The sequence below is a fragment of the Saccopteryx leptura genome, chromosome 5 (assembly GCF_036850995.1).
Source record: "Saccopteryx leptura isolate mSacLep1 chromosome 5, mSacLep1_pri_phased_curated, whole genome shotgun sequence".
Taxonomy (NCBI): Eukaryota; Metazoa; Chordata; class Mammalia; order Chiroptera; family Emballonuridae; genus Saccopteryx; species Saccopteryx leptura.
The window spans coordinates 70,467,538-70,492,089 of record NC_089507.1 but is presented as its reverse complement, the minus strand read 5'-3'; the positions used below and the strand labels follow the sequence as shown (position 1 = coordinate 70,492,089).

At 41.4% G+C, this 24,552-nt stretch overlaps 3 protein-coding genes across 3 annotated transcripts in view; 2 read left to right on the top strand and 1 right to left on the bottom strand.

Annotated features, from left to right (window-relative positions):
- Positions 1-24,552, bottom strand: part of HERC3 (HECT and RLD domain containing E3 ubiquitin protein ligase 3) — an 809,237-nt gene that overhangs the window by 239,786 nt on the left and 544,899 nt on the right. The window lies entirely within an intron of this gene.
- On the top strand, positions 16,448-18,316 carry PYURF (PIGY upstream open reading frame). Its single transcript, XM_066385206.1, has 2 exons — positions 16,448-16,872; positions 18,175-18,316. Exons 1-2 carry the CDS (start codon positions 16,670-16,672, stop codon positions 18,314-18,316), a joined length of 345 nt encoding a protein of 114 aa, XP_066241303.1. The 5' UTR covers positions 16,448-16,669.
- Positions 18,413-18,890, top strand: PIGY (phosphatidylinositol glycan anchor biosynthesis class Y). The gene has a single exon (XM_066385207.1). It carries the CDS (start codon positions 18,413-18,415, stop codon positions 18,626-18,628), a length of 216 nt encoding a protein of 71 aa, XP_066241304.1. The 3' UTR covers positions 18,629-18,890.

The window sequence follows — 24,552 nt, the reverse complement described above, 5'->3', positions numbered from 1 at the left end:
TGCTTCTCCACCCTTCCCCTTCCCCTTTCTCTCTATCTCTTTCTCCCCCTCCTGCAGCCAAGGCTCCATTGGAGCAAAGTTGGCCCAGGTGCTGAGAATGGCTCCATGGCCTCTACCTCAGGCTCTAGAATGGCTCTGGTTGCAATGAAGCAATGCTCTACCTTAGATGGGCATAGCATTGCCCCCTTGTGGGCTTGCTAGGTGGATCCTGGTTGGGTGCATGCAGGATTCTGTCTCTGCCTCCCTGCTTCTCACTTCAAAAAAAAAAAGGTATTATTACTCTTTCATATGTTCGCATCCTAATTATGTTGAAATTTTAAGCTAAAGATTAGACCTGGCCACTTTTTAATTCAGTTTTAAAATCTGTTATATATGGAAGCCTTTTAAAATGTATATTGACATGCATCCCTTCAATATCCACTGGATTCCATATTATTAATTCTTCTCAGAGCTGCACTATAGTATGGATGGTTCATCATACTCATCTGACAACAAGCTTCATACCCTTTTTGCAAAGTTAAAATTTTGTTTTCATGGATTAAAAAAGATTTTAAAAGGAGATAAAATGGATGTTTCCTGACACCTAACTGAATAAATAATTTGATAGTGCTACATGACCCATATTTTATTGATACTCCCTCAACCTTCCCATCAAGCACAGGTATTACTTCTATCAAGCACAGGTATTAATTCTACAAATATGGAATAAATACACAAAAGAATGGATTATATGTATACCAGGATTTTTAGTTAACTTTATTGGTGCTGTTTAGTCCACTATGGTTATAAATTGCTTAAAAATTGGGATATCTTTCATGCCTTTATACCTCTCTTTACTTCCTACCACAATACTGAGAATGTAGAAAGTGCTCAATATAAATATTCATGGAACTGAATCAATAGTTTAAAAATAAAATATACCACTATCATTTATTAACCTCAAATATTAACTGATAATATTTATATTTTAAAACTACCTCATTAAAGAAAAATTTAAAAGAATCAGTTAAAGAACAATTCAGCAACATTCCAACCACTTATAGACAACCAATATTTTGGTTTCTATTCCTAGGTTCTTGGTTTAAAAACTAATTGTGCTTGCCTGACCAGGCAGTGGCAAAGTGGACAGAGCATCGGACTGGGATGCGGAAGAACTCAGGTTCGAGACCCCAAGGTTGCCAGCTTGAGCGCGGGCTCATCTGGCTTGAGCAAAGCTCACCAGCTTGGACCCAAGGTCGCTGGCTCCAGCAAGGGGTTCCTCGGTCTGCTGAAGGCCTGCAGTCAAGGCACATATGAGAAAGCAATCAATGAACAACTAAGGTGTAGCAATGAAAACTGATGATTGATGCTTCTCATCTCTTTCCATTCCTGTCTGTCTGTCCCTCTCTCTGACTCTCTCTCTGTCCCTGCAAATAAATAAACAAATAAATAAAAACAAAAAACTAATTGTGCTTGTGCATAAGATTCTGCCCTGTTTTTTTTCACTTATTATATTTAATAATCGCTTTTTGTGTTTTTACAATGAGTTTTTATTTTTAACACTATAAAATGGTGCAGAGAACAGTTCTAGACAGTGTGATAGGTAGTTTTTTGTGTCAATCTGATTGGGCCATAGGGTGCCGATGTTAAACATTATTTCTGGGTATTTCAATGAGAGTGCTTCCAGATCAGATTAGCATTTGAATCAGTGAATTCAGTAAAGTAGATTGCTCTCCACAATGTGGATGTGCATAATCCAATTTGTTAATGGTTTGAGTAGAAGAAGAGTCAGAGGAAGGAGGAATTCAAACCTTTTGCTTCCTACCTGGCTGATTAAGCAAGGACATCTGTGTTCTTCCTTTGGACTGAGATTTACACCATCTGCTCCACTATTCCTCCAGCTTTCAGACCGTACATCATGGTCCTTCTCAGCCTCCATAATCATGTGACCCAATTCCTCATTATATATCCCAGTGAGGATGAATCTTTAAAATTTTTCCACTGACTTGAGAGAAAGAGAGTGAGAGAGAGAGGAAAGGAGAGAGAAGAATCAACTAATTGTTCCACTTAGTTGTTCCATTTAGTTGGGCACTCATTGATTGCTTCTCATAGGTGCCCTGACCAGGATCAAACCCGTGACCTCAACGCACCTGGATGATGCTTTATCCACTGACTCACCCAGCTAGGGAAAAAATGAATATTTTTTATGTGTTTATTGAGCAACTGCATTTTATCTTTCATAATTTTTTCACACTTTTTGTCTATTTATCTATCAGACCTTTGATTTTGATGAATTTATTACAATTGCAACTTATTAATAAAGTTTTTGTGATTTTCTTCCCAAAATAGATGTCATCAAATAAAGAAATCACCAACAAAATAAAAGCAAATCTTTGTAATCACAGAAAGAAAAGTACACGCAGAAATAAATGTTAGTTCAAATATTCAATGGTGCCATCTAGTGGAAATTTTAACTTATCTCTCTGGATCAGAGCTTCCCAAATTTCAATGTCCCCAAATTTGGTCTTTATGGGGCCTTATTAAAATATATATTCTAGTCTCTCCTCTGCCTGGAGTTTTTTTTTGTTTGTTTGTTTGTTTTTTTACTGATTTTATTTATTCATTTTAGAGAGGGGAGAAAGAGAGAGAGAAAAAAGGGGGGGGGGTGTTACATCCTAGGAGACAGGCTACAGCAGACACAAAGTAAATTTTATAAGTTTTATTGCAGACCTGCACAGGGACTGCAGGCAACCCATGCAAGGGAGCACTGCAGCCCCCCAAACCTGCGCAGGGACTGCAGGTAACCCACACAGGGGAACACTGCAGCCCCCCAAACCTGCGCAGGGACTGCAGGCAACCCACGCCTCCGAAGAGACTGGAGCACTGCAGCCACGAGCTTCTAAAATGGCTCCTTTTTATAGGGTGGCTATCTAGGATGAGCAAGCATCATACAGAAGCTGATGTGGCTGTTAGTCATTGGCTAGGGAGGTCGTGCGCAGTTACAGGGAGGGTATTACTCAGTGGAGAATTTCAAACATAAACTTCTGATAAGGGTCTCTGACTCAATGCAGGATGTTGCTGAACTCTTTGTTCTCAGCGTCACAGGGACCTTGTACACTCTTGGCAGCCCCAGCATGTCAGTACTCCTTGAATCTAACAGGGGGGAGCAGGAAGCATCAACTCCCATATGTGCCTTGACCAGGCAAGCCTGGGGTTTCCAATCAGTGACCTCAGCATTCCAGGTTGATGCTTTATCCACTGTGGCACCACAGGTCAGGCCTGCCTAGAGATTTCTAACTCACTTAATGTATATGATAGCCCAAGAGTATGTTTCGTTATTAAACATATTGGAAACCATAAAAATTCTATGTCAGTTAAAATTAAGGTGCCCTGTGGTACGTTGTGCTTTTCTTTTTTGTGGATGAAGAAGGGGCCACCTAATAAACCTGACAAGGTCAGGGAAGACCTGTATGAAGAGCCTTGAAAACTCAGACTGAAAGCAACCACATAGGATGGTCTGAACATAAAAATTTCTAATAATGATGGTAGTCACATCCTATAGCTGTAGCTTCCTTGACAAAGGTCAGCCTTTACCTTAAGTGAGCCTGTCTATCTTACTGCATCTAAGAAAACATACCTTTAAATCTTAGAGTAACCCCCTTTGTCCAGACCTCTCAGGGTTTAACCTCCCACCGGAGCATGAGTCCACGGAACCTCTCATCATTATCATATTGCCCACATACCGCCGGTGCTGTAAATGTTCATGATGAACTCCCCTGTATCCACCAATGTAAAAGAAGTATGTGTTTCTCCATTCTACCTTAGTCAATACCAGTGATTTCTTCCCTTTGCTTTCTTCCATCACTCTCATCTACCAGCAATGACTTTCAGGCAACCCCCGTTACATCTCCTCTTTTGATTCTAATGTATAAAATCAACTGTAAAGCAGCCATATTCCAGAGCATTTTCTCAATCTGTTGAGATTTTGCTCCCGGCAATTGTTGTCAATTAGACTCAGATATACTCTTCTCAGACTTTTTCTTGGGCTGGAATTTCTTTTGTCAACATTTTTTATTAGAATTTTCACCAACTCTATCACAAAAAGTAATTTTGCTGCTAATAACTTACTTATATTTTAAAGTGTAGTCTGGGACAGCCTCTGTGCTAACTGCTTTACTTGTATTACTTCATTTGATCCTCTCAACAGCTCTAATAAAGGTGATTCTATTATACACCATAGGCATACCTTGGAGCTAATTCAGGTTTGGTTCCAAGCCACTGTAATAAAACAAATATTGTAATAAGAGAGTTGTAATATTTTTGCTGGTGGAGTCTTGTCTTCAGTTTCTAAAATACACAACACCTATGAATTGCAATAAAGCAAAGTGCAATTAAAAGAAGAATACCTGTAATGTATAGATGACACTGAGGTAGAGAATTTAAGTAGCTTACCCAAGGTCACACAGATAATATGGTACTTTAGCCTGGAGTCCATCATGCTATTACACATTACACAGTGATCTGAGATGGGAAAGATAATAGTCACACCAACAGTTAAAAAGGACTAATGAGGCCCTGGCCGGTTGGCTCAGCGGTAGAGCGTCGGCCTGGCGTGTGGGGGACCCGGGTTCGATTCCCAGCCAGGGCACATAGGAGAAGTGCCCATTTGCTTCTCCACCCCCGCCCCCTCCTTCCTCTCGGTCTCTCTCTTCCCCTCCCGCAGCCAAGGCTACATTGGAGCAAAGATGGCCCGGGCACTGGGGATGGCTCCTTGGCCTCTGCCCCAGGCGCTAGAGTGGCTCTGGTCGCGGCAAAGCGACGCCCTGGAGGGGCAGAGCATCACCCCCTGGTGGGCAGAGCGTCGCCCCTGGTGGGCGTGCCGGGTGGATCCCGGTCGGGCGCATGCGGGAGTCTGTCTGACTGTCTCTCCCTGTTTCCAGCTTCAGAAAAAAAAAAAAAAAAAAAAAAAAAAGGACTAATGATTTTACCATTCTATATTATCATCTGCTATATTCAACTTAGTATATTACATGTAGAAGTGAGTTATATTCCTTAATAATTGGGGACTGTTGAGGGACATATTGTGACTTAATATTTATGTTATTTGGATTAATAGATCACACTCAGAAGCTCCTTAGACATTGGTTATAGATATTTTCTTCTTCTTTCCCAAGTGAAGAAAGGAGATAGAAAGATTCCTGCACGTACTCCCACCGGGATCCACTCCACAACCCCCATCTGGGGCTGATGCTCTGCCCATCTGGGGCCATGCTTGCAACCCAACTATTTTTAGCACCTGAAGTGGAGATTCCATGGAGCCATCCTCAGTGCTTGAAGCCAATCACTCAAACCAATCAAGTCATGGCTATGGGAGGGGAAGAAAAGAGGGTGGGGAGGAGTAGAGAAACAGATGGTCACTTTTCTTATGAGCCCTGACTGGGAGTGGAACCAGGGACATCCACATGCCAGGCCAATGCTCTACCACTGAGCCAACCAGCCAGGGCCTGGTTGTATATTTTTGGTGCTACAAACTTGGTTTTAAATACCTTGCTGTTACTCTCCATTTCCCCACAATACTAAATTAAAATTAAACTGCTCTGTTTCAACTCTTCTATGTGGAAGTAAACTGAAACTAATTTATTTATAACTGGTTAGAAAATCCAGTTGATAGGGATCTGTCAGCCAGGCAGCTGAGGTTAATGAAGCTGGCCTTAAGCATAGGTGCTTATTCCTACCCCACAGGGGCCATGGCCCTAGGCCTGCCTAGCCTTCAGAGTCTACTCAGTTCTGACAGAAGTCAAGCTCTGCTTCCCCAGATCTTCTTGAAACATCTCTTTTCTATAGTTTACTCCCTCCTTAGGGCCCACAGTATCAACTAACTACAAACTAAAAAATTAATTCCTGCTCTAGTAGGAAATAATGTGAAGATAACACAGGTATTTTACAACAATCCCTCCTGAGGCTACATCCCTGACCAATGCCCTATGCTGAAATCTGTTGAGAGTTAGTAAACAAAGAGCATCAGATAAAGTAGTGGATTTTTTAAAATAGTGAACAAGCAATATTATAATTTCTCTATTTTTACACTGCTGAGTGGAAGACAAATTTGAAAATATAATTATATTTGTATCTGTATGTCCCTCAATCCCATCCCTACCTCCCAGGAGCTCAAAGTATGAAATGGTCAAGCCCAATGATGCAAAAAAGGTTCAAGTCAAAATTCAGCAAAACAAAGGGAAAGAATTGGTGACTAACAAAGAATATTCTAGTATACTGAACTGGGAAATAAAAAGAGTGATAACATTAATGGAGCATTAATTTGTCCCAGGCACTTTTCTAAATGCTCTTTGAATGCATTTGCCATATTTGTTTAGTTTCCACATTTTTGTGGGATTTTTTTCCTCCTTTTTGCAGTTGAATTCTAGTTTCAAGGCTTTATGATCAGAAAATATGCTTGGTACAACTTCGATTTTTCTGAATTTGCTGATGTTGTTTTTGTGGCCCAACATATGGTCAATTCTTGAGAATGATCCATGTACACTGGAGAAAAATGTATACTCAGTCACTTTGGGATGAAATGTCCTGTAGATGTCTATCATATCCAGGTGCTCTAGTGTTTTGTTTAAGGCCACTATATCTTTGTTGATTCTCTGTTTGGATGACCGATCTAGAGCCGTCAGTGGTGTATTGAGGTCTCCAAGTATGATTGTATTTTTGTCAGTTTTTGTTTTAAGGTCAATAAGTAGCTGTCTTATATATTTTGGTGCTCCTTGGTTTGGTGCATATATATTAAGAATTGTTATGTCTTCTTGATTCAGTGTCCCCTTAGCCATTATGAAATGGCCATTTTTGTCTCTGAGTACTTTTGTTGTCTTGTAGTCAGCATTATCAGATATGAGTATTGCTACGCCTGCTTTTTTTTGGATGTTATTTGCTTGGAGTATTGTTTTCCAGCCTTTCACTTTGAGTTTGTTTTTATCCTTGTTACTTAGATGAGTTTCCTGTAGGCAGCATACAGTTGGATTTTCTTTATTAATCCATTCTGCTACTCTGTGTCTTTTTATTGGTGAGTTTAATCCGTTTACATTTAGTGTAATTATTGACACTTGTGAGTTCCCTATTGCCATTTTATAGATTGCTTTCTGTTAGTTTTGTGTCTTGTTTGATCCTTCTCTTTCATTTTTTTATCTTTTGTTTTTATTTGATTGTATTCCATACATCTTTCCAGTCTTGCTATCGTTTTTATCTCATGTGCTTCTGTGGTGGTTTTTTCAATGGTGGTTACCTTTAGGTAATGAAAAGGGTTCCTATCCTGTTCATTGTAGCGAACTATTTTGTGATTACTTTTGCACTCCATCGTCCTTTGCTACTGTTAATCTCCATCCTCTCCCCCTTTTCTTTTTGTTGTTGTCACAGTTTAAATTTGGTTTTATTGTGTTCTTCTTGGAGCTTTTACTTGTCGCTTTATTTTTTTTTGGTTCTTTGTATCTGATTGGAGAACCCCCTTTAGTAATTCCTGGAGTGGGGGTTTTCTGATGATAAATTCCCTCATCTTTTCTGTATCTGTGAATGTTTTTATTTCTCCTTCATATTTGAAGGATAGCTTTGATGGGTATAGTATTCGTGGCTGAAAGTTCCTCTCTTTCAGGACTTTAAATATTGGGGTCCACTCTCTTCTAGCTTGTAGAGTTTCTGCTGAGAAATCTGATGATAATCTAATGGGCCTTCCTTTATATGTTGTATTCTTCTTTTTCCTGGCTGCCTTGAGAATTTTTTCTTTGCCATTGGTTTGTGCCAATTTCATTATGATGTGCCTTGGAGTAGGTTTGTTGGGGTTAAGAAAACTCGGAGTTCTGTTTGCTTCATGAATTTGAGGCTTTAGTTCTTTCCACAGGCTTGGGAAGTTCTCATCTATTATTTGTTTGAGTATGTTTTCCATTCCATTTTCTCTCTCTTCTCCCTCTGATATACCTATTATTCTTATGTTATTCTTTCTGATGGAGTCAGATAATTCTTGTAGGGCTATCTCATTTTTTTTTTAATTTTTGAGTCTCTTTCTTCCTCTCTCTGTTGTGCCTCAAGTTGCTTGTCTTCTATTTCACTAATCCTCTCTTCTATCTGGCCTGTTCTATTAGCCAAGCTTGTTACCTCGTTTTTCAGCTCGTGAATTGAGTTTTTCATCTCTGTTTGATTTGTTTTTATAGTTTCAATTTCCTTGGACATATATTCTTTGTGTTCATTGAGTTGTTTTCTGAGCTCCCTAAATTGCCTTTCTGTGTTTTCTTGTATATCTCTGAGTATTTTTAGGATTTCTGTCTTGAATTCTCTGTCATTTAACTCCAAGGTTTCCAATATATTAAATTTTTTCTCCATATATTTTTCCTCTTCTATCTGTGTTACCTCTCTTTCTTTTGTATCCATGATATTCGATTTTCTCTTCCTTAATGGCATCTGAGGGTAGTTTTGTTGATAGTATTAATGAGATTTAATAAAAAATAAAAAGTTAAAAAAATAAAAAATTGAAAAAAGTGTTGTTTTTTTAAAAAAATTAATAATGAAATAAAGAAAAATAAAATAAAAATTTAAAAAAAGGAAATTATTCCCCCCCTCCTTTTTTTCTCTCCTCTCCTATCCCCTCTTTCTTGAGAAAATCTTGTGGTGAACTTTGAATTATATTGTATTTAATAGAACAAACAATGCCTGTAATGGAGGGCCTGAATTGGGGAAAAGTAATAAAGGGGCAAGAAAAATAAATAAATAAATAAATAAAATGGGTGGGGGCATGGACCCACAAAAAGCAAATAATGAAAAAATTTGGATCAAGAATAAAATGATTTGCGTTTAGGTGTTGGTTGACTAAGAGTTATGATGAGAGGAGTAAGAGGGAAACAGGAAAATGGGGGGACAAATTAAAAAATTACTATTGTATTTAGTGGAACAAGAGCTTGATAAAATGGAGAGCCAGGGATGGGAGCACTGCTAGTGAGTTAAAAAGGTGAAGTAAAAACCCCCCAAAATGCCACAAACATAAGTTTGAGTCCCAGATAAAATAATTTGTTTGTTATTGAGGTTTGAATGAGAGGAGATGTAAAGGAAAAAGGAAGAAACTAATATAGAGGGAGAAAGGAAGAGAGAGAGAGAGAAAAAAGAGGGAACCACTAAAAGAAGAAAAAAGAAAAAAGAGGAGAGAGAGAGAGAGAGAGAGAGAGAGAGAGTTAAGGGTTTTGGAGTGCAACCCTCATAGAGAGAAAGGAAGAGGAAAGAAAAGATAATGGGAGATGTAACACTTATGGGTAGTGTAGTTCAAGGAGAGGAGAGAGTAAGACTGGTAGGGAGTTAAACGACCAAATTGGAGGAGGAAAAAAAAAATAAAAAAGAAAAAAAAAATCAAGGATGAAGATAAGAGAAACAAACGAACAAATATAATAAAATGGGATAGGTTATAAAGTCTGCGGATTATTCTGATTTTGAGAGGTTATCTTCTTGCTTTTTTCTTTTCTCTCCCTCTTCCTGGTTGGCGACTCTGTACCCCGGGTTCTGCCCCTTTGGCACGCTCAGGTAGAGGTTTGCAGTTGATAAGTCTCTATGGCGATGTCATGTATTGTGCTTCAGTCTCGTTGGCAGTCGAGGCTCATTAGCGTTTATAGGCTCCGACAGTGAGAGAATCCGTGTTCCAGGAGCCTCTCTCCTAGTCTTTCCTTCCTCAACCAGCAGCCTGAGAATCCAGCTATGGGGTTGCTGCTGCCTCTGCCTGGATAGTAAGAGGCTCAAAGAGCGGGCAACTCCCCACTCTTATTTCCACTCAGCACAGGGCTCTGGGTAAGGCTCAGTCAGTCAGAGCTGCTAGCATAATCAGCCGGGGCTTTCGCCTACTCAAAGACCTCTGGCTCTGTCACTCTGTCCGGTAACACGGGCGGGTCTGCGCGCGCAGACCAGGATGTTAGACCGGAAGTCTCGCCCTCTGAGTGAAACCCCCCACCCGCACTGAAAAGTTCCAATGTTGGAATTGGCTCTCGCTCGTCCCCGTGTGCCGCTCTTTCAAGGTGCTGGGGCAGCCCGTGACTCCGCCCTCGGCCCACACAAAGGCCCCCGACTCTGCCCCTTTGTGGGACAACACGGGCTCCCACTCCGGAGGTGCTGGGAGGAGTCTCCTTCCCACTCTCCGTGCGCGCAGACCAGGATGTGAGGCCGGAGTCTCGCCCTCTGAGTGAAACCTCCCGCCCGCACTGAAAAGTTCCAGTGTTGGAATTAGCTCTCGCTTCCTCCCCGTGTGTGGCTCTCCCCGGGTGCTGGGGCAGCCCGGAGGCTTTCGGCCCACACAAAGGCCCCTGACTCTGCCTCTCTGTGGAGTAACACGGGCGCACCCTCCGGGGGCTTTGAAAGGAATCTCTCGCCCACTATGCGCCTACCAGGGGATCAGGTAAAATGGCTTCCCCGCTTGTCTTTCTTTGTCTGGGTTTGGCGCGAGTGTTAGCTGTATTGCCCAGGTTGTCACAGGAACAGTTTTTCCTTGGCTTGGATCTCCGTGCCACAGCCTAGTTAGGCCGTTTGTGCCGCGGCCTGGATCTATTCACCCCCTTTGCCCGCCTTAGTTTATATATTCTCAGTTTCCAGTGAAAATCGCCCTGTTTAGGTTAGTGAGGAAGGCGGAGCATTTCTTACTCCCTATTTCCTTCGGGGTTTGGTTATATATTTAGCCAATTTTTCGCTCGATCATACCTTTGGGTGTATTGCGAAACATCTGGAGGCTCCAAGGATAGGTTTTTCTGTTTCTGGTTGAAGATCTTGTTGAGGTTTGGGGGAGATTTATCAGTATCGCTTCCTACTCCGCCATTACTCTGACGTCTCTGAAATTTTTAAGATCGCATTGCCATATTTGAATCCCCACAAGGGGATTTCTCCAGGTAGGAACAATTATTGATCTTACTATACAGATAAGGAAACTGAGTAGTTAAGTCATTTGCTGCAGACATATGCTAGTAAACTGTGGTTCTAGAACCAAACTTTCAGGCCCCAGAGCCCAAGCTCTTACCTACTACAGGACAGGAAATCAAACCTACATCACTTTCTTGGAGAGTCAAAGGCAAACATGGGACGAAAACCCCACAGTGGCCTGACCTGTGGTGGCACAGTGGATAAAGCGTTGACCTGGAACAATGAGGTTGCCAGTTCAAAACCCTGGGTTGAGGAAGACAAGATGGCGCTGGAGTAGGTGGACGTACCTACATCAACCTCCCAGAACCAAAGTGGATTACAAACTAATTTTAAGAACTATCATCTGGAAAAACCAACTTTGGACTAAACTAAGAGGACTCTTCAACCAAGAAAAACTGAAGAAGCCACACTGAGACTGGTAGGAAAAGCAGAAACGCGGAGAGGGCTTCCCAGTTCCCTGGAGCGAACAGCAGCCGGGAGAGACTCGCGTGGCGAGAAGTGAGTTTAGCAGAGAGGGAAGGGTCCTGAGCCCCAGGAACAAAGCCCCAGAGCCCAGAAGAGGCATAAGGACAGTATTTAGCTGGAAACAAGACAGGATACTGTTTGTGAGAAAGAGTCTGATTTCTCAGACCCAGGATTCTTCTTAAAGGGACTGCGCAGAAAAACTCTCTCACAACCACTCACCCGGGGCTTCAGGAGACGGGGAGAGAGGAGAGGACCAAAGTAGCAGGAAGAGAGTGTAATCTGGGAGGCACAGGGAGAAACATTTTGGGAAACAGCCACCCTAACCCCTGGAACGAGTCACTCCCCAAATCTGAAGTGAATATTTCCCCCGGAAACAGCAACACCAGCAAAGGGAAGCAGGACACCAGCCAAACAAGCTCCCCCCCAGCACTCAGAGCAGAGTTGCTTAGAAGGAGGGAGCTTTCGGGGTGACAGCAGTGAGTGTTAGGGTCTGAGCAGCAGTGCCCCCACCCACACAGCTGAGGGCTCGCCAGAGGGTGGGCGGCGGTGGGACGCAGAAGCGCAGTTTTGTCGGCAAGGGCGGAAGCCTGCTGGCCACCACTGGGCTCATGTGTGAGCTCAGTCTTGCCAGGCTGGGGAGGAGTAGGCATGCAAAAGTGGTCAAGCCCAGCTGCCGGCAGCCTGTAATCCAGCCTGCGGGAGAAGGGCGGGAACCCCGGAAGGGGTGGAGACCAGCCCTTGAGCAAGGGTGCAGGAGCACAGAATTGCCCTGCCCACGGAACCCAGGCTTATGGCCTGACTTGGGAGCTGGCTCCTCCCGCAGGGGTGGAGCCAAAGGCCCAGAACAGGTGGAGTTCTGCTACTGAGCTGAGCGTGGGAACGCAGTCCTGCCCTGCCGGTAGAGCCAAGGCTAGCAGCCGTTCCACCAGCGGGCTCCTCCTGCAAGGGCGGGGCGAAAGCCTGGAAATAGGCAGAGACCCACAGCTGAGCAAAGGTGCTCGACACTGACCTCAGGGCCGAACATAACGCCACACACGGGGGCGGGGCAAAGGCCAAGGCCACCAAGGCTTGTGCACCCGAGCACGTGATCACAGCCACTCCCGTGAAGAGAAAATGCGGAGGCAGAGAAATGCAACACAAATGAACCAAGAGAAATCCCCAGAAAAGGACCTAAATGAATCAGATATAACCAAATTACCAGATGCAGAGTTTAAAATAACGATTGTTAGGATGCTCAAAGATATTAGAACAACAATAGATGGTCATTACGAACACCTAAATAAAGAGATAGCAAATATAAAAAAGGACATTGAAATAATAAAAAAGAATCAGTCAGAAATGACAAATACAATATCTGAAATAAAGAACACAATGGAAGGAATTAAAAGAAGGATGGATGAAGCGGAGAATCGAATCAGCAAGTTAGAGGACACAATAAATAAAGGCGCGGAAGCAGAGCAGAAAAAAGAAGAGACTCAAAAAGTCTGAGGAACCTCTAAGAGAGCTCTGTGACAACATGAAGAGAAATAACATCCGCATCATAGGGGTTCCTGAAGAAGAAGAGAAGGAACAAGGGATAGAGACTTTGTTCAAGCATATCATAGCTGAAAACTTCCCTCAATTAAGGCAGGAAAACATCTCACATGTTCAGAAAACACAGAGAACTCCACTAAGGAGAAACCCAAAGAAATCAACACCAAGACACATCATAATTAAAATACCAAAGCTAAATGATAAAGAGAAAATATTAAAAGCTGCTAGAGAAAAAAAGACTATCACCTACAAAGAAGCCCCCATAAGGATGACTTCTGACTTCTCAACAGAAACACTTGAGGCCAGAAGGGAATGGCAAAAAATATTCAAAGTAATGCAGAACAAGAGCCTACAACCAAGACTACTTTATCCAGCAAGGCTATTGTTTAAAATTGAAGGAGAAATAAAAAGCTTTACAGACAAAAAAAAAAAAAAAAAAAAAAAACTCAAGGAATTCACTACAACCAACCCAAGGCTGCAAGAAATGCTAAGGGACCTGCTGTAAACAGATCAAAGAAGAAAAAGAATATAGCAAAAGAGGAATACAGTTTTAAAGAATAAAATGGCAATAAACAACTACATATCAATAATAACCTTAAATGTAAATGGATTAAATGATCCAATCAAAAGACATAGGGTAGCTGTGTGGATAAGAAAACAGGACCCATACATATGCTGTCTACAAGAGACAAACCTTAAATCAAAAGATCCACACAGACTGAAGATAAAAGGATGGAAAAAAATATTTCACGCAAATGGAAATGAAAAAAAAAGCTGGGGTAGCAATACTTATGTCAGACAAAATAGACTTTAAAACAAAGACTATAGTTAGAGATAAAGAAGGTCACTACATAATGATAAAGGGAACAATCCAAAAGGAAGATATAACCGTTATAAATATCTATGCACCTAATATAGGAGCACCTTAATATATAAACCAGACTTTGATGGACTTAAAGGGCGAGATCAACAGCAAAACTATAATAGCAGGGGATTTCAATACCCCATTAACATCATTAGATAGATCCTCAAGAAAGAAAATTAACAAAGAAACAGCAGACTAAAAGGACATATTAGATCAACTCGATTTAATAGATATCTTCAGAACCTTTCACCCTAAAACAGCAGATTATACATTCTTTTCAAGCGCTCATGGTACATTCTCTAGAATAGACCACATGTTAGGGCACAAAAGCAGTCTCAACAAATTTAAGAAGATTGAAATCATATCAAGCACTTTCTCTGATCACAATGGCATTAAACTAGAAATCAACCACAACAGAAAAACTGAAAAACACTCAAACACTTGGAAACTAAATAGCATGTTATTAAATAATGAATGGGTAAACAATGAGATCAAAGAAGAAGTTAAAATATTCCTAGAAACAAACGATAATGAGCATACATTAATTCAAAATATATGGGACACAGCAAAAGCACTCCTGAGAGAGAAGTTTATAGCATTACAGGCATACTTCAAGAAGCTAGAAAAAGCTCAAATAAACAACTTGAACCTACATCTAAAAGAACTAGAAAAAGAACAGCAAGTAAGCCCAGAGCTAGTAGAAGGAAGGAAATAATAAAGATTAGAGAGGAAATAAATGACATAGAGGCTCAAGAAACAATACAGAGGATCAATGAAACCAAGAGCTGGTTCTTTGAAAAGATAAACAAGATTGATGAACCTTTAACCAGACTCACCAAAAAAAAAAAAAAAAAAAAAGAGAGAGAGGACTCAAATAAAATTAGAAATGAGGTGAAGAAATAACAACTGACACAACAGAAATACAAAATATTGTAAGAAAATACTATGAAGAACTGTACGCCAAAAAACTAGACAACCTAGATGAAATGGACAAATTCCTTGAAACATATAATCTTCCAAAAATTAATCTGGAAGAATCAGAAAACCTAAACAGACCAATTACAACAAATGAGATCGAAACAGCTATCAAAAAATGCAAATTAAAACCACAATGAGATATCACTCACACCAGACAGAATGGCACTCATCAATAAAACAACACAGAATAAGTGCTGGCAAGGATGTGGAGAAAATGGAACCCTCCTGCACTGCTGGTGGGAATGCAGACTGGTGCAGCCACTGTGGAAAACAGTATGGAGATTCCTCAAGAAATTAAAAATAGAACTACATTTTGACCCAGTTATACCACTGTTAGGAATATACCCCAAGAACACCATAGCACTGTTTGAAAAGAAGAAATGCACCCCCCATGTTTATGGCAGCATTGTTCACAATAGCAAAGATCTGAAAACAGCCCAAGTGTCCATCAGAGGACGAGTGGATTAAAAAGCTTCGGTATATATATACTGTGGAATACTACTCAGCCATAAGAAATGAGATCTTTTACAACAACATGGATGGACCTTGATAACATTATACTGAGTGAAATAAGTAAATCAGAAAAAACTAAGAACTATATGATTCCATACATAGGTGGGACATAAAAATGAGACTCAGAGACATGAACAACAGTGTTGGGGTTACAGGGTGGGGGGGAGGAGAGGGAGGGGGTTGGGGGAGGGGAGGGGCACAAAGAAAACCAGTTAGAAGGTGATGGAAGACAATTTTATCAATGCCAGTCCATCAAAATTTAAAAAATAATAAATAAATAAATAAATAAATAAAAACCCTGGGTTTACCTGGTCAAGGCACATGCAGGAGTTGCTGCTTCCTCCTATTCTCCCCTTCTATCAACTAACAGCCATCTGCCTGATTACACAGTTATTTAGCCTCTTGCTGTCTCCAAACTCATTTAGAAAAGTAAATTAATTGTGCTTTATTATGCAACTTTAATACAAAATGAGTCCCAGACTAAGAGTAAAGACGTCTTGGAACATCAATAGAACTAAGCCATTCTTTTCAGGTTAAGTGGTTTTTTGTTGTTTTTTTCTGAAGTTGGAAATGGGGAGGCAGTCAGACTCCCGCATGCGCCCCACCGGGATCCACCCGGTATGCCCACCAGGGGGCAATGCTCTGCCCCATCTGGGGCGTAGCTCTGTTCCAACCAGAGCCATTCTAGCGCCTGAGGCAGAGGGCATGGAGCCATCTTCAGTGCCTGGGCCTACTCTTCTCCAATGGAGCCTTGGCTGTGGGAAGAGAAGAGAGAGACAGAGAGGAAGGAGAGGGGGAGGGGTGGAGAAGCAGATGGGCGCTTCTCCAGTGTGCCCTGGCTGGGAATTGAACCCTGGACTCCTGCACGCCAGGCGGACACTCCACCACTGAGCCAACCGGCCAGGGCCTTAAGTGGTTTTTTAATGAAAGAAAAAGAAACAATGGTTACAGGAACTGTGGTATAGTAAAGGTTTACATAAAACAAATTAATGCTTTTAACATATTCAATACAAGTGTTTGGAACCTCATTTTGTAGATAACCACGTAGGTTCCAGTCTAACACTGTATGACCCTGAGGTCCGGCCACTGGTTTCCTGGCACCCTGCGATAGGTCCTGGTGAAAACTCAAGGCAGCCCGACTTCGGCATTGGTTTTGTTTTTTGTCATTTGTAAACGCGACAAACAGCCACCAGAGGGCTCTGACTACAGGCCTCGCTCTTCACCACCGAGCGGTGCCCCAGGTAAAGCAGTCGGGTTAGGAACGCACCCGGAACCAAAGCGCGAGCCCCCGCCCGTCAGAGCTACGTCGCCAGTGCACCGCGGGGCGGGGCCTGTCCGGTGCTGGACGCTGGAGGTCAGTTGGGGCCGCTGGCCTCGCGGAGGGTCGCAGGCTGCGGGACCATGCTGAGTGCGGCGTGCGGCAGGCTCTCCTCGGCGCTGCGGAGGACGCGCGCGCTGCCGTCCGCGGTCGCCCGTAGGGACCTGCGCTTGTCGGGGTCGCGGCGGTCGGCTGACAAGCGGGAGAGAACCGGGGGACCGCCGGGTGCCTTTGATCCGGAGCTGCTGGAGTTCTTGGTGTGCCCGCTCTCCAAGAAGCCGCTCAGGTGAGGCTCGCCAGCTGCCCGCTTTCCTTCTCGGCCTCCTGTTGCGGGGAGAGGGCAGGTGGACCGCGCGGTCGCCCGCAGCCACCCGGGAGCCCTGGTCCGCCGCCCTGTTCTGAGGGCCGCCCGCGCCGGCGCCCCCCACCCCCTGCGGCGGGCAGGGCGGGAGGAGGCCGCGGCGGGGCCGAGCCCCGGGCCGCCCGGGTCAGTCCGCCACCCGCAGGGACGGGTCGGAGCCGTCACAGGGTCGCTGCTGGCCGTGCGTTAGGACCTCGCGGGGGCCTTTCTACAAACGCCGATTCCCTGGCACCGCCGCGGTGGCCGGATCGGAAGGTCTGGGGCGGGGCCCGAGCAACTACGCATTTCCTGAGAAGGACCCGAAGTGACTGAGGTCCGGCCGGGTTTGTGAAGTTGTGGGATTCCGGACTAGTCCAAGCTGTTAAGGATTTTAGGCCAAGATGAATATCATACTAGCCTCCAGATCCTTTTGAAGATGCCGTGTACAGCTGATGCCTGATGATCGTGAGCGTGTAAACTGCGTTAACTGCTCTTTGGCTTTTGGTTCTGGACTAGCTGGTCTTTGGAAACGCCTCCTACACCTCAGGAGAGTCAGCTCTACAGCTCCAGGCTACTGAAACGGAATATTGACAATTTGAGTACTGCAGATTGAATATACCGAACACCAAAATGTTAGGAGTGGTACCATCTTTGAGTGGCATATTGCTAGTAATTTTAATTTTCATCTTTTTGCATTTCTCTTTCTAGATTTTTCCCATAATGAATATATTAATTTTTCTTAAACATTGAAATTACCATTTGATCTACCTGTTAGGTAATTGTGTAACTAGCTCACTGCAGATTTGCCGTTTTTCGGTTTTCTCATTTTATTCCTTTAATCTTTCTCAAACTTTTGTGTATTTTGATTTTTTACTGCTTTCGTTCTAATGGATCAGTTAGTTTGCTCTCATGTATTCTAAAACGAGGAAGTTGAACTTTAGTTTTGGAGGCGACCAGAGTAATGAAGGAATATTGGGATGGAAAGTTTTCTGATTGGTATTTTAAAAATATTAAGGTAAAAGAATAATGTGAAAAAGAAAATATGAGAGAAACTGACTAGCATCGGACGAATTAGGGATTCATTTTCTAAAAGAAATGATTCAATTGGCTATTACTGCTTGTAGGAATTGAATTCTGCTTTTCTGGGATTAACTCTGCTAAGAATTTGGTAAGTGGTGTTACTTATTGAACATCAAGCTCTAAACATTTTATTCCCCTCAATTCATTTTTTTTCTTTTCCCCCCTCAGATATGAAGCATCGACAAATGAATTGATTAATGAAGAGCTGGGAATAGCCTATCCAATTATTGATGGGATTCCTAATATGATACCACAGGCAGCGAGGATGCTACATCAAAATAAGAAGCAAGAAGATACAGAGCAGCACTAATTCATAATTAAAAACAACAACACACACAACTAAATTTTCCTAATACCATCTACCTTTTAAAAAGTCAGGGTGGCAAATAATAAGTGGGAGAGAAGAATGTTTCTGACTCTTCCTACAGTGACTGTCCTTATTCCATTGATCTCTTTAGCAGGACTGTTCTACTCCGCCTCAGTGGAAGAAAACTTCCCAGAGGGCTGCACCAGCACCACCAGCCTGTGCTTTTACAGTCTGCTCTTGCCGGTCACCATACCAGTGTATGTGTTCTTCCATCTTTGGACTTGGATGGGTATTAAACTCTTCAGGCATAATTAATGAGCCAGAGCCAACATGGTGTATATATATTAATGATAAGTCTTGAGCTTCTGTCTCTGAAAGCTTAACTGCATGGACATACTGGAAACCCACTTAATTTTTAGGAAAGATGTTTTTAGCTTCTATCAGAGGCTTAGAGCTGTGGAAGGCTTAAGCTGCAGAAGTTTTTATTGTACTTTGGTTCTGCCCTTGTTTTTTGAAGGTTCTAATTTATAACTGCTGTAGAAGAAACCTTATTGGAAATAAACAACCCCAGCCATCATCTAATGACTTTATTTTTCATCTCCTTTATCTAAAAGTTAATAATTTGAAGTTTTGTGTTTGTTTTAGATTCAATGTCTTTGGTAAAGTCACGTTACAGTTAACTGAAATAATTCCAAAGGAATTATGTTGGAGTAGTTGTAGAGAAATGCATTTGAACTAGTGTGATATAGAACTGTGATAAGATGAAAATTTCATGGACTTGCAGAAATTCTGAGGTTTTAAAATAACCCTTTCTTTGGCATCAAATGCTTAAGATTAGTAATAATAAAGTAAGATGCTGACACTTCTCCATAAAACATTTTACAGGGTTTTGTTTTTGGTCATAAGAATATGGTTCTGAGGGGGGAAGGAATATATAAAATTATTCTAAATTTTTAAGTGTGGGCTATTTTTAGAGAGGGACTTAATACACAAATAGATTCGTTTTCCCAGGAAAGTACTTACCCCGTGGTGGATAGAGGTGGGGTGTTAGAAGTCTTGCAAATAGCTGATTGTGTCCTGTTGAGCTTAGAACTATGTTTTGAGCCATGTTTTAGTTTATTTTCTTGCCTTAGGAGACCAGTTTAGCACTACTAATGTTGTAAAGTACCCAATTCCATGGGTGTTTGTAGAGGCACATAGTCCAAGTAAGTTTTTGAAAAGTTTTATTAAAGGAGGAAATTTATTAAATATGCCGGCCGCATATGGCTGACACAGGGCAACAGACCCAAATTGTGCAGACTGCAAAAATAGTTTAGGGGCTGTTTATATACTCTTAATTATACATGGGAGGGGAAAAAACCTGACATCATGGCATAAGTTTATACCTTTTGTTTAGAGCAGGGGTCCCCAAACTACTTCCGGAAGGAGCACCTCTTTCATTGGTGGTCAGTGAGAGGAGCATAGTTCCCATTGAAATACTGGTCAGTTTGTTGATTTAAATTTACTTGTTCTTTATTTTAAATATTGTATTTGTTCCCGTTTTGTTTTTTTACTTTAAAATAAGATATGTGCAGTGTGCATAGGGATTTGTTCATAGTTTTTTTTATAGTCCGGCCCTCCAATGATCTGAGGGACAGTGACTGGCCCCCTGTGTAAAAAGTTTGGGGACCCCTGATTTAGAGTTACATTAATTACATGCTTTGAGGAGGGGGAGAGGTGGCTTCCATGGGAACAAATGCCTGCAAATGGTTCATTAGTATAAGAGAAGATTTAATTAATCTTTTCTCCCTACACCTGGCTAGCTATTCACCCCTTTCCCCATAGGTATGGGGGAAGGTCAGGGAATCCAAGTCTCCTTTCTCTTCTGCATTTACAACACAATGCCATCGGCCATCTTGGTGGTATGCTAATCACACAAGTACAAAGATTATTTTCAAAATCTCTTTGCACACCTAGCCCAAACTAATAAAATGTTCTTTAAACTTTCTAAAATATTAGTATTAATTCTGTAGCTTTTGGCACCTTACAACACTAAGGGCATGAGTATTTGACATATTAATAGTTCCTGATTTTCCAGAACTTTCAACAAGACTGATTGAAGTTAATAACCATTTCAGAGGTGTAACAAATATTTTAGTAGTTAGCCTACAGAAATCTAAGAATTGAATATACAAAACTTAATTGATTACTACTAGAATCTTAAAGTAATTTAACAGCTTTAGATTCTTATCAAAAGAAAAAACATGAGGGTAGATGTATTTTATATTGCATTAATTCAATACACTGCAGTATAAATCACATATTTAAAATTTACTCTATAGCAATCTACAAAATAAACTAGATTACAGAGGTTCCCATCATTTCCTGAAATTATTCTTTTTAATTTAACCTAAAGCTCCCTTAAGATCAGTATAAAGTAAAAAAATTTTGCTAATAAAATAAGCATTATATTATGAAAAGTCTCAACTTTCTCAAGTTTAGCACTTTATCATTTTGGAGGAAACTGACAAGTATACCCCTGAGGGAGGGAGTTCAGTATTAACTCCATCCTTTCACTAATAGAATTCTTTCAGCAGTGAATGATTTATAGTACAAACTGTTCGCTAGGTAATTTTAGGCATATTATACATAATGTTTAATCTTATAACCTAAGGGGTAAGATAGGTAATATTAGCACTGTTTTACAGATAAGGGAACTGAAGCACTGTTGGGCAGATAAAATATATTATGCTCACTTTGTTAAAGATGGCGCTGCCCACGTGGAAGCCGTTGCCTAGGTGATATTAATGTGTGTTGGGGGCGGGCTGTGGGCAGGCAAGATGCTTGTAGCCTGAGGCTTGGTTTTAAGACTAAGCCTTTCCCACCCTTTTTGATGTGGGTGGTACAATCCCATCATGCTTCAGATAAGTGACTTTGTATTAGAGACTTACCTATTTTGTATATTGGATTAAAGCTTCTGATTTCTACACTATAAAATGGGGGCAGAACGGGAGCTTGCCCTCTTGGTTCCTGAGATTAACAGAGGAGAGAGCAGAGAGGAGAGCAGAAAGAGGCCATGTGGAGGTGGCCAGGAGAAGCAGCCAAGATGGTGGAGTGCTGAGTGAGAAGCCAGTTTGTGCAGAGAGAAGGAAGGAGATGGGGAACAGAGGTGAATAAGTCTGGTGAGCTAGAAACCTTTGATTCTAGGGAACTCGGATAAGTCAGTAGTTTTGTGAGCATTGAATGTGAGTGGGTTTTGGAGCCCAGTGTGTGTTTTTACTTGCCCACCAGGTGCAAGCTAGAATTAAAGATGATGGCCCATCAGTTTTTGGCTCCATTGTTTCTTTACCAACTGTCCGAATCCAATGCGAATCTGCGTGGGCCAGGCAGCTGTGATGGTGGCCCTGTATACTGGCTTTACAAGAACAAAAAGATTAAGTGATATACCCAGGATTACAGCAATAATTGTACTGAAATTGAAAGCATCTGGCAATGTGGTCTCAGTCTAGTTTCTTAATCACACTATATAGTGTTTATTGTGAGCAAACTCATCCTATTTATTCATAAGAAAAACAATTAGGAATAAAAAATCTTGGATTCAAAATCATACTTAAGGCTGATAGCCTTAGTGTTTTCCTAAAGCTCCATTATTTTACTTCAATTTTAACCCTTAACTTTGTAATGTAATTGCCTTTTTCTGTCCCCTGTCTGGACAGTAAATTTCTCAACATTTTAAATCTAATGTTTAGTACAGAGCAGGCAACAAGCCTGAAACTTCCTGAAAGAGTGAACATATGGCTCAGATAAGCCTTATAATTTTAGGTGAATAGTTACATAACATTTCTGAGCTTCATCTTTAGGGCTAGAGAGCCTTCCCCTGCTTCTTTATTGTGAGGAACAAATTAAATTACATGAGAAGCACTACGTGAAGAACTAAGCAATACCGACTACTGGAATAGCAGCACAAGGAGCTCTGCAGACCAGTTCCCCAGGTGAAACAACCTAACTGGTGAAAACTATAAATAAAATAGCCATGTAAGATAGTCTCTGGAAATTGTTCTAAGGGCAGCCAGCCAAATGAGGAAATAAGATCTAAGTAGTACCGCAGTTTGCAGCATTTGAATAACCACCCATATCTTTCTGCCTCAGCTCAGCTCAGCGATAGACACTCCAGGAGGGAGTGGCCAAGAACACAGGGCTCCCTCTTCCCCATCTCCTCCTACCTGAGGTTTGTGTATCTGCTCAGGTAGAGTAGGCCACCAGCCGCAAAAAGGAAATCCTGTGACTATTAAAGTGTAAATGCCTATTGCCTATCTTTTCTGAACTGATTTGCAGAGCAACCGTTTAAAACAGTAGGTATACAATTGTATTTTGGAATCTATATTACACTGCCATTAACAGCACAAAGTAGATGGGAGGAAAGTTGAACTGGAGTAAGGAAGTGACACCAGATGGTTAACTTGAATTTACAGGAACAAATGAAGACAACCAGGAAAGGTATATAAGGTTAATATAACAATGTTTACAAATACATACTTGTTCTCCTCTCGGTGTAAGAGACATTAAATTAATGAAAGTAATAATAACAAGGTAGTGTTGGGCTGTACCATGTAGATGGAATATGAATGACAACAGCACAAAAGGGGGGGGGGACTACCTGGAAGTAATGTGTCTATTTTTTCACAGGTGCTCAATAGACTGTAGTTTTAAAAATATTTCAGGCTCTCATACACTGTGAGAATATAAAATACTACACTATCTAAATGTCCAGTGTAAGGCACAGCACAGTGGCTCTAGGCTACATGCTAGAGGTCAAATGCTGGTTCAAGGCATGGCTGAAAGTGGAATGTAGCTATTAAGGCTTCTAAATTTTGTCTACCACGATGTGCTACTTCTAGTGACTCCTTAGATACAACAGTGTTTCTTGAAAATTCTCTATTTTCTAGTAAAAGCTCCTTTGAAAAGCAACTGGTCATTCCTCAAAAAGTTAAATAGAGTTACAATATGACCCAGCAATTCCTCTCCAAGATATGTACTTACCAGAAACAAAATGTGTCCACACAAAAACTTGTGCACAAATGTTCAGAGGAACATCATTCATAAGAGCCAAAAACAAGCAAAATGTCCAAGTGATGGTTAAATAAAATGTTGCACGAGTACAAGAAATATTATTTAGCAAAAAATAGGAATCAAGTACTGATACACGCTACAACAGGATGAACCTTGAAAACAAGTCACAGAAAAGTCACATTAATTTTATATACATGAAATGTCCATAATAGGCAAATCTATGGAAACAGTAGTGGTTGTACAGGGATGGGGTGAGGGGAGATTGTGGTGTTATGGCTAGAGTACAGGGTCTCTTTGGGGAGATGAAATGTTATAAAATTGTGGCAGTAAAATAAATAAATAAATAAAAATAATAATAATAAAATTGTGGCAGTTATGGCATAATTCTGTGAATATACTAAATCCACTGAGTTGTACACTTTGTTTGAATTACATGCTATGTGAATTCTGTATCAATAAAGCGGTTACCCAAAAACACTATCAAAATTCAGTGTAAAACACAGCACAGTGGCTCTAAGCTATTTACTAGAGGTCAAATGCTGGTCCGAGGCATGGCTGAAAGTGGAATGTAGGTATTAAGGCTTCTAGATTTTTTCCACCACGATGTGCTACTTCTAGTGACCCCTTAGATACAACAGCCTTTCTTGGAAATTCTCTATTTTCTAGTAAAAGCCCAAGTTGCTAAACAGCAAATCATCATGGCTTCCAACTATTAATGGGGACTTTTCTTCACTAGCTTCCCATTCCATAGCTTATGCCACACACACACACACACACACACACACACACACACATTGACCTCACCACACCCACTTATTGCATTATAAACCCACCATGAGAAAATACTGTCTTATTCTTTTAGTAACTGTGACTCTTCTCCAGTCCTCCTCCCCAACATTTAGCTGACTTCACAATGACAGGGGACCTCTTGATTCCTTAGAGCCTCTTAAGATTATCTTCCTTAGTGTCCTCCCATCACTGACTGTGATCACTTCATAAATCAGATCCTTCCTACCAGCTAAATGACAATTAACCAGTCTGAAGGAGCAAAAAAGGGCTTGTCATAACCTACTGTCTCCAGTTTCTTCCAATCCTGCAGCGTGGGCTTTTAACGAAGACTGAACTTCAGACCTTGCATCTGTAAAATGAAAAGGATACTTCCTTCCAGACCTGGTAGGAATTTGAAGTGA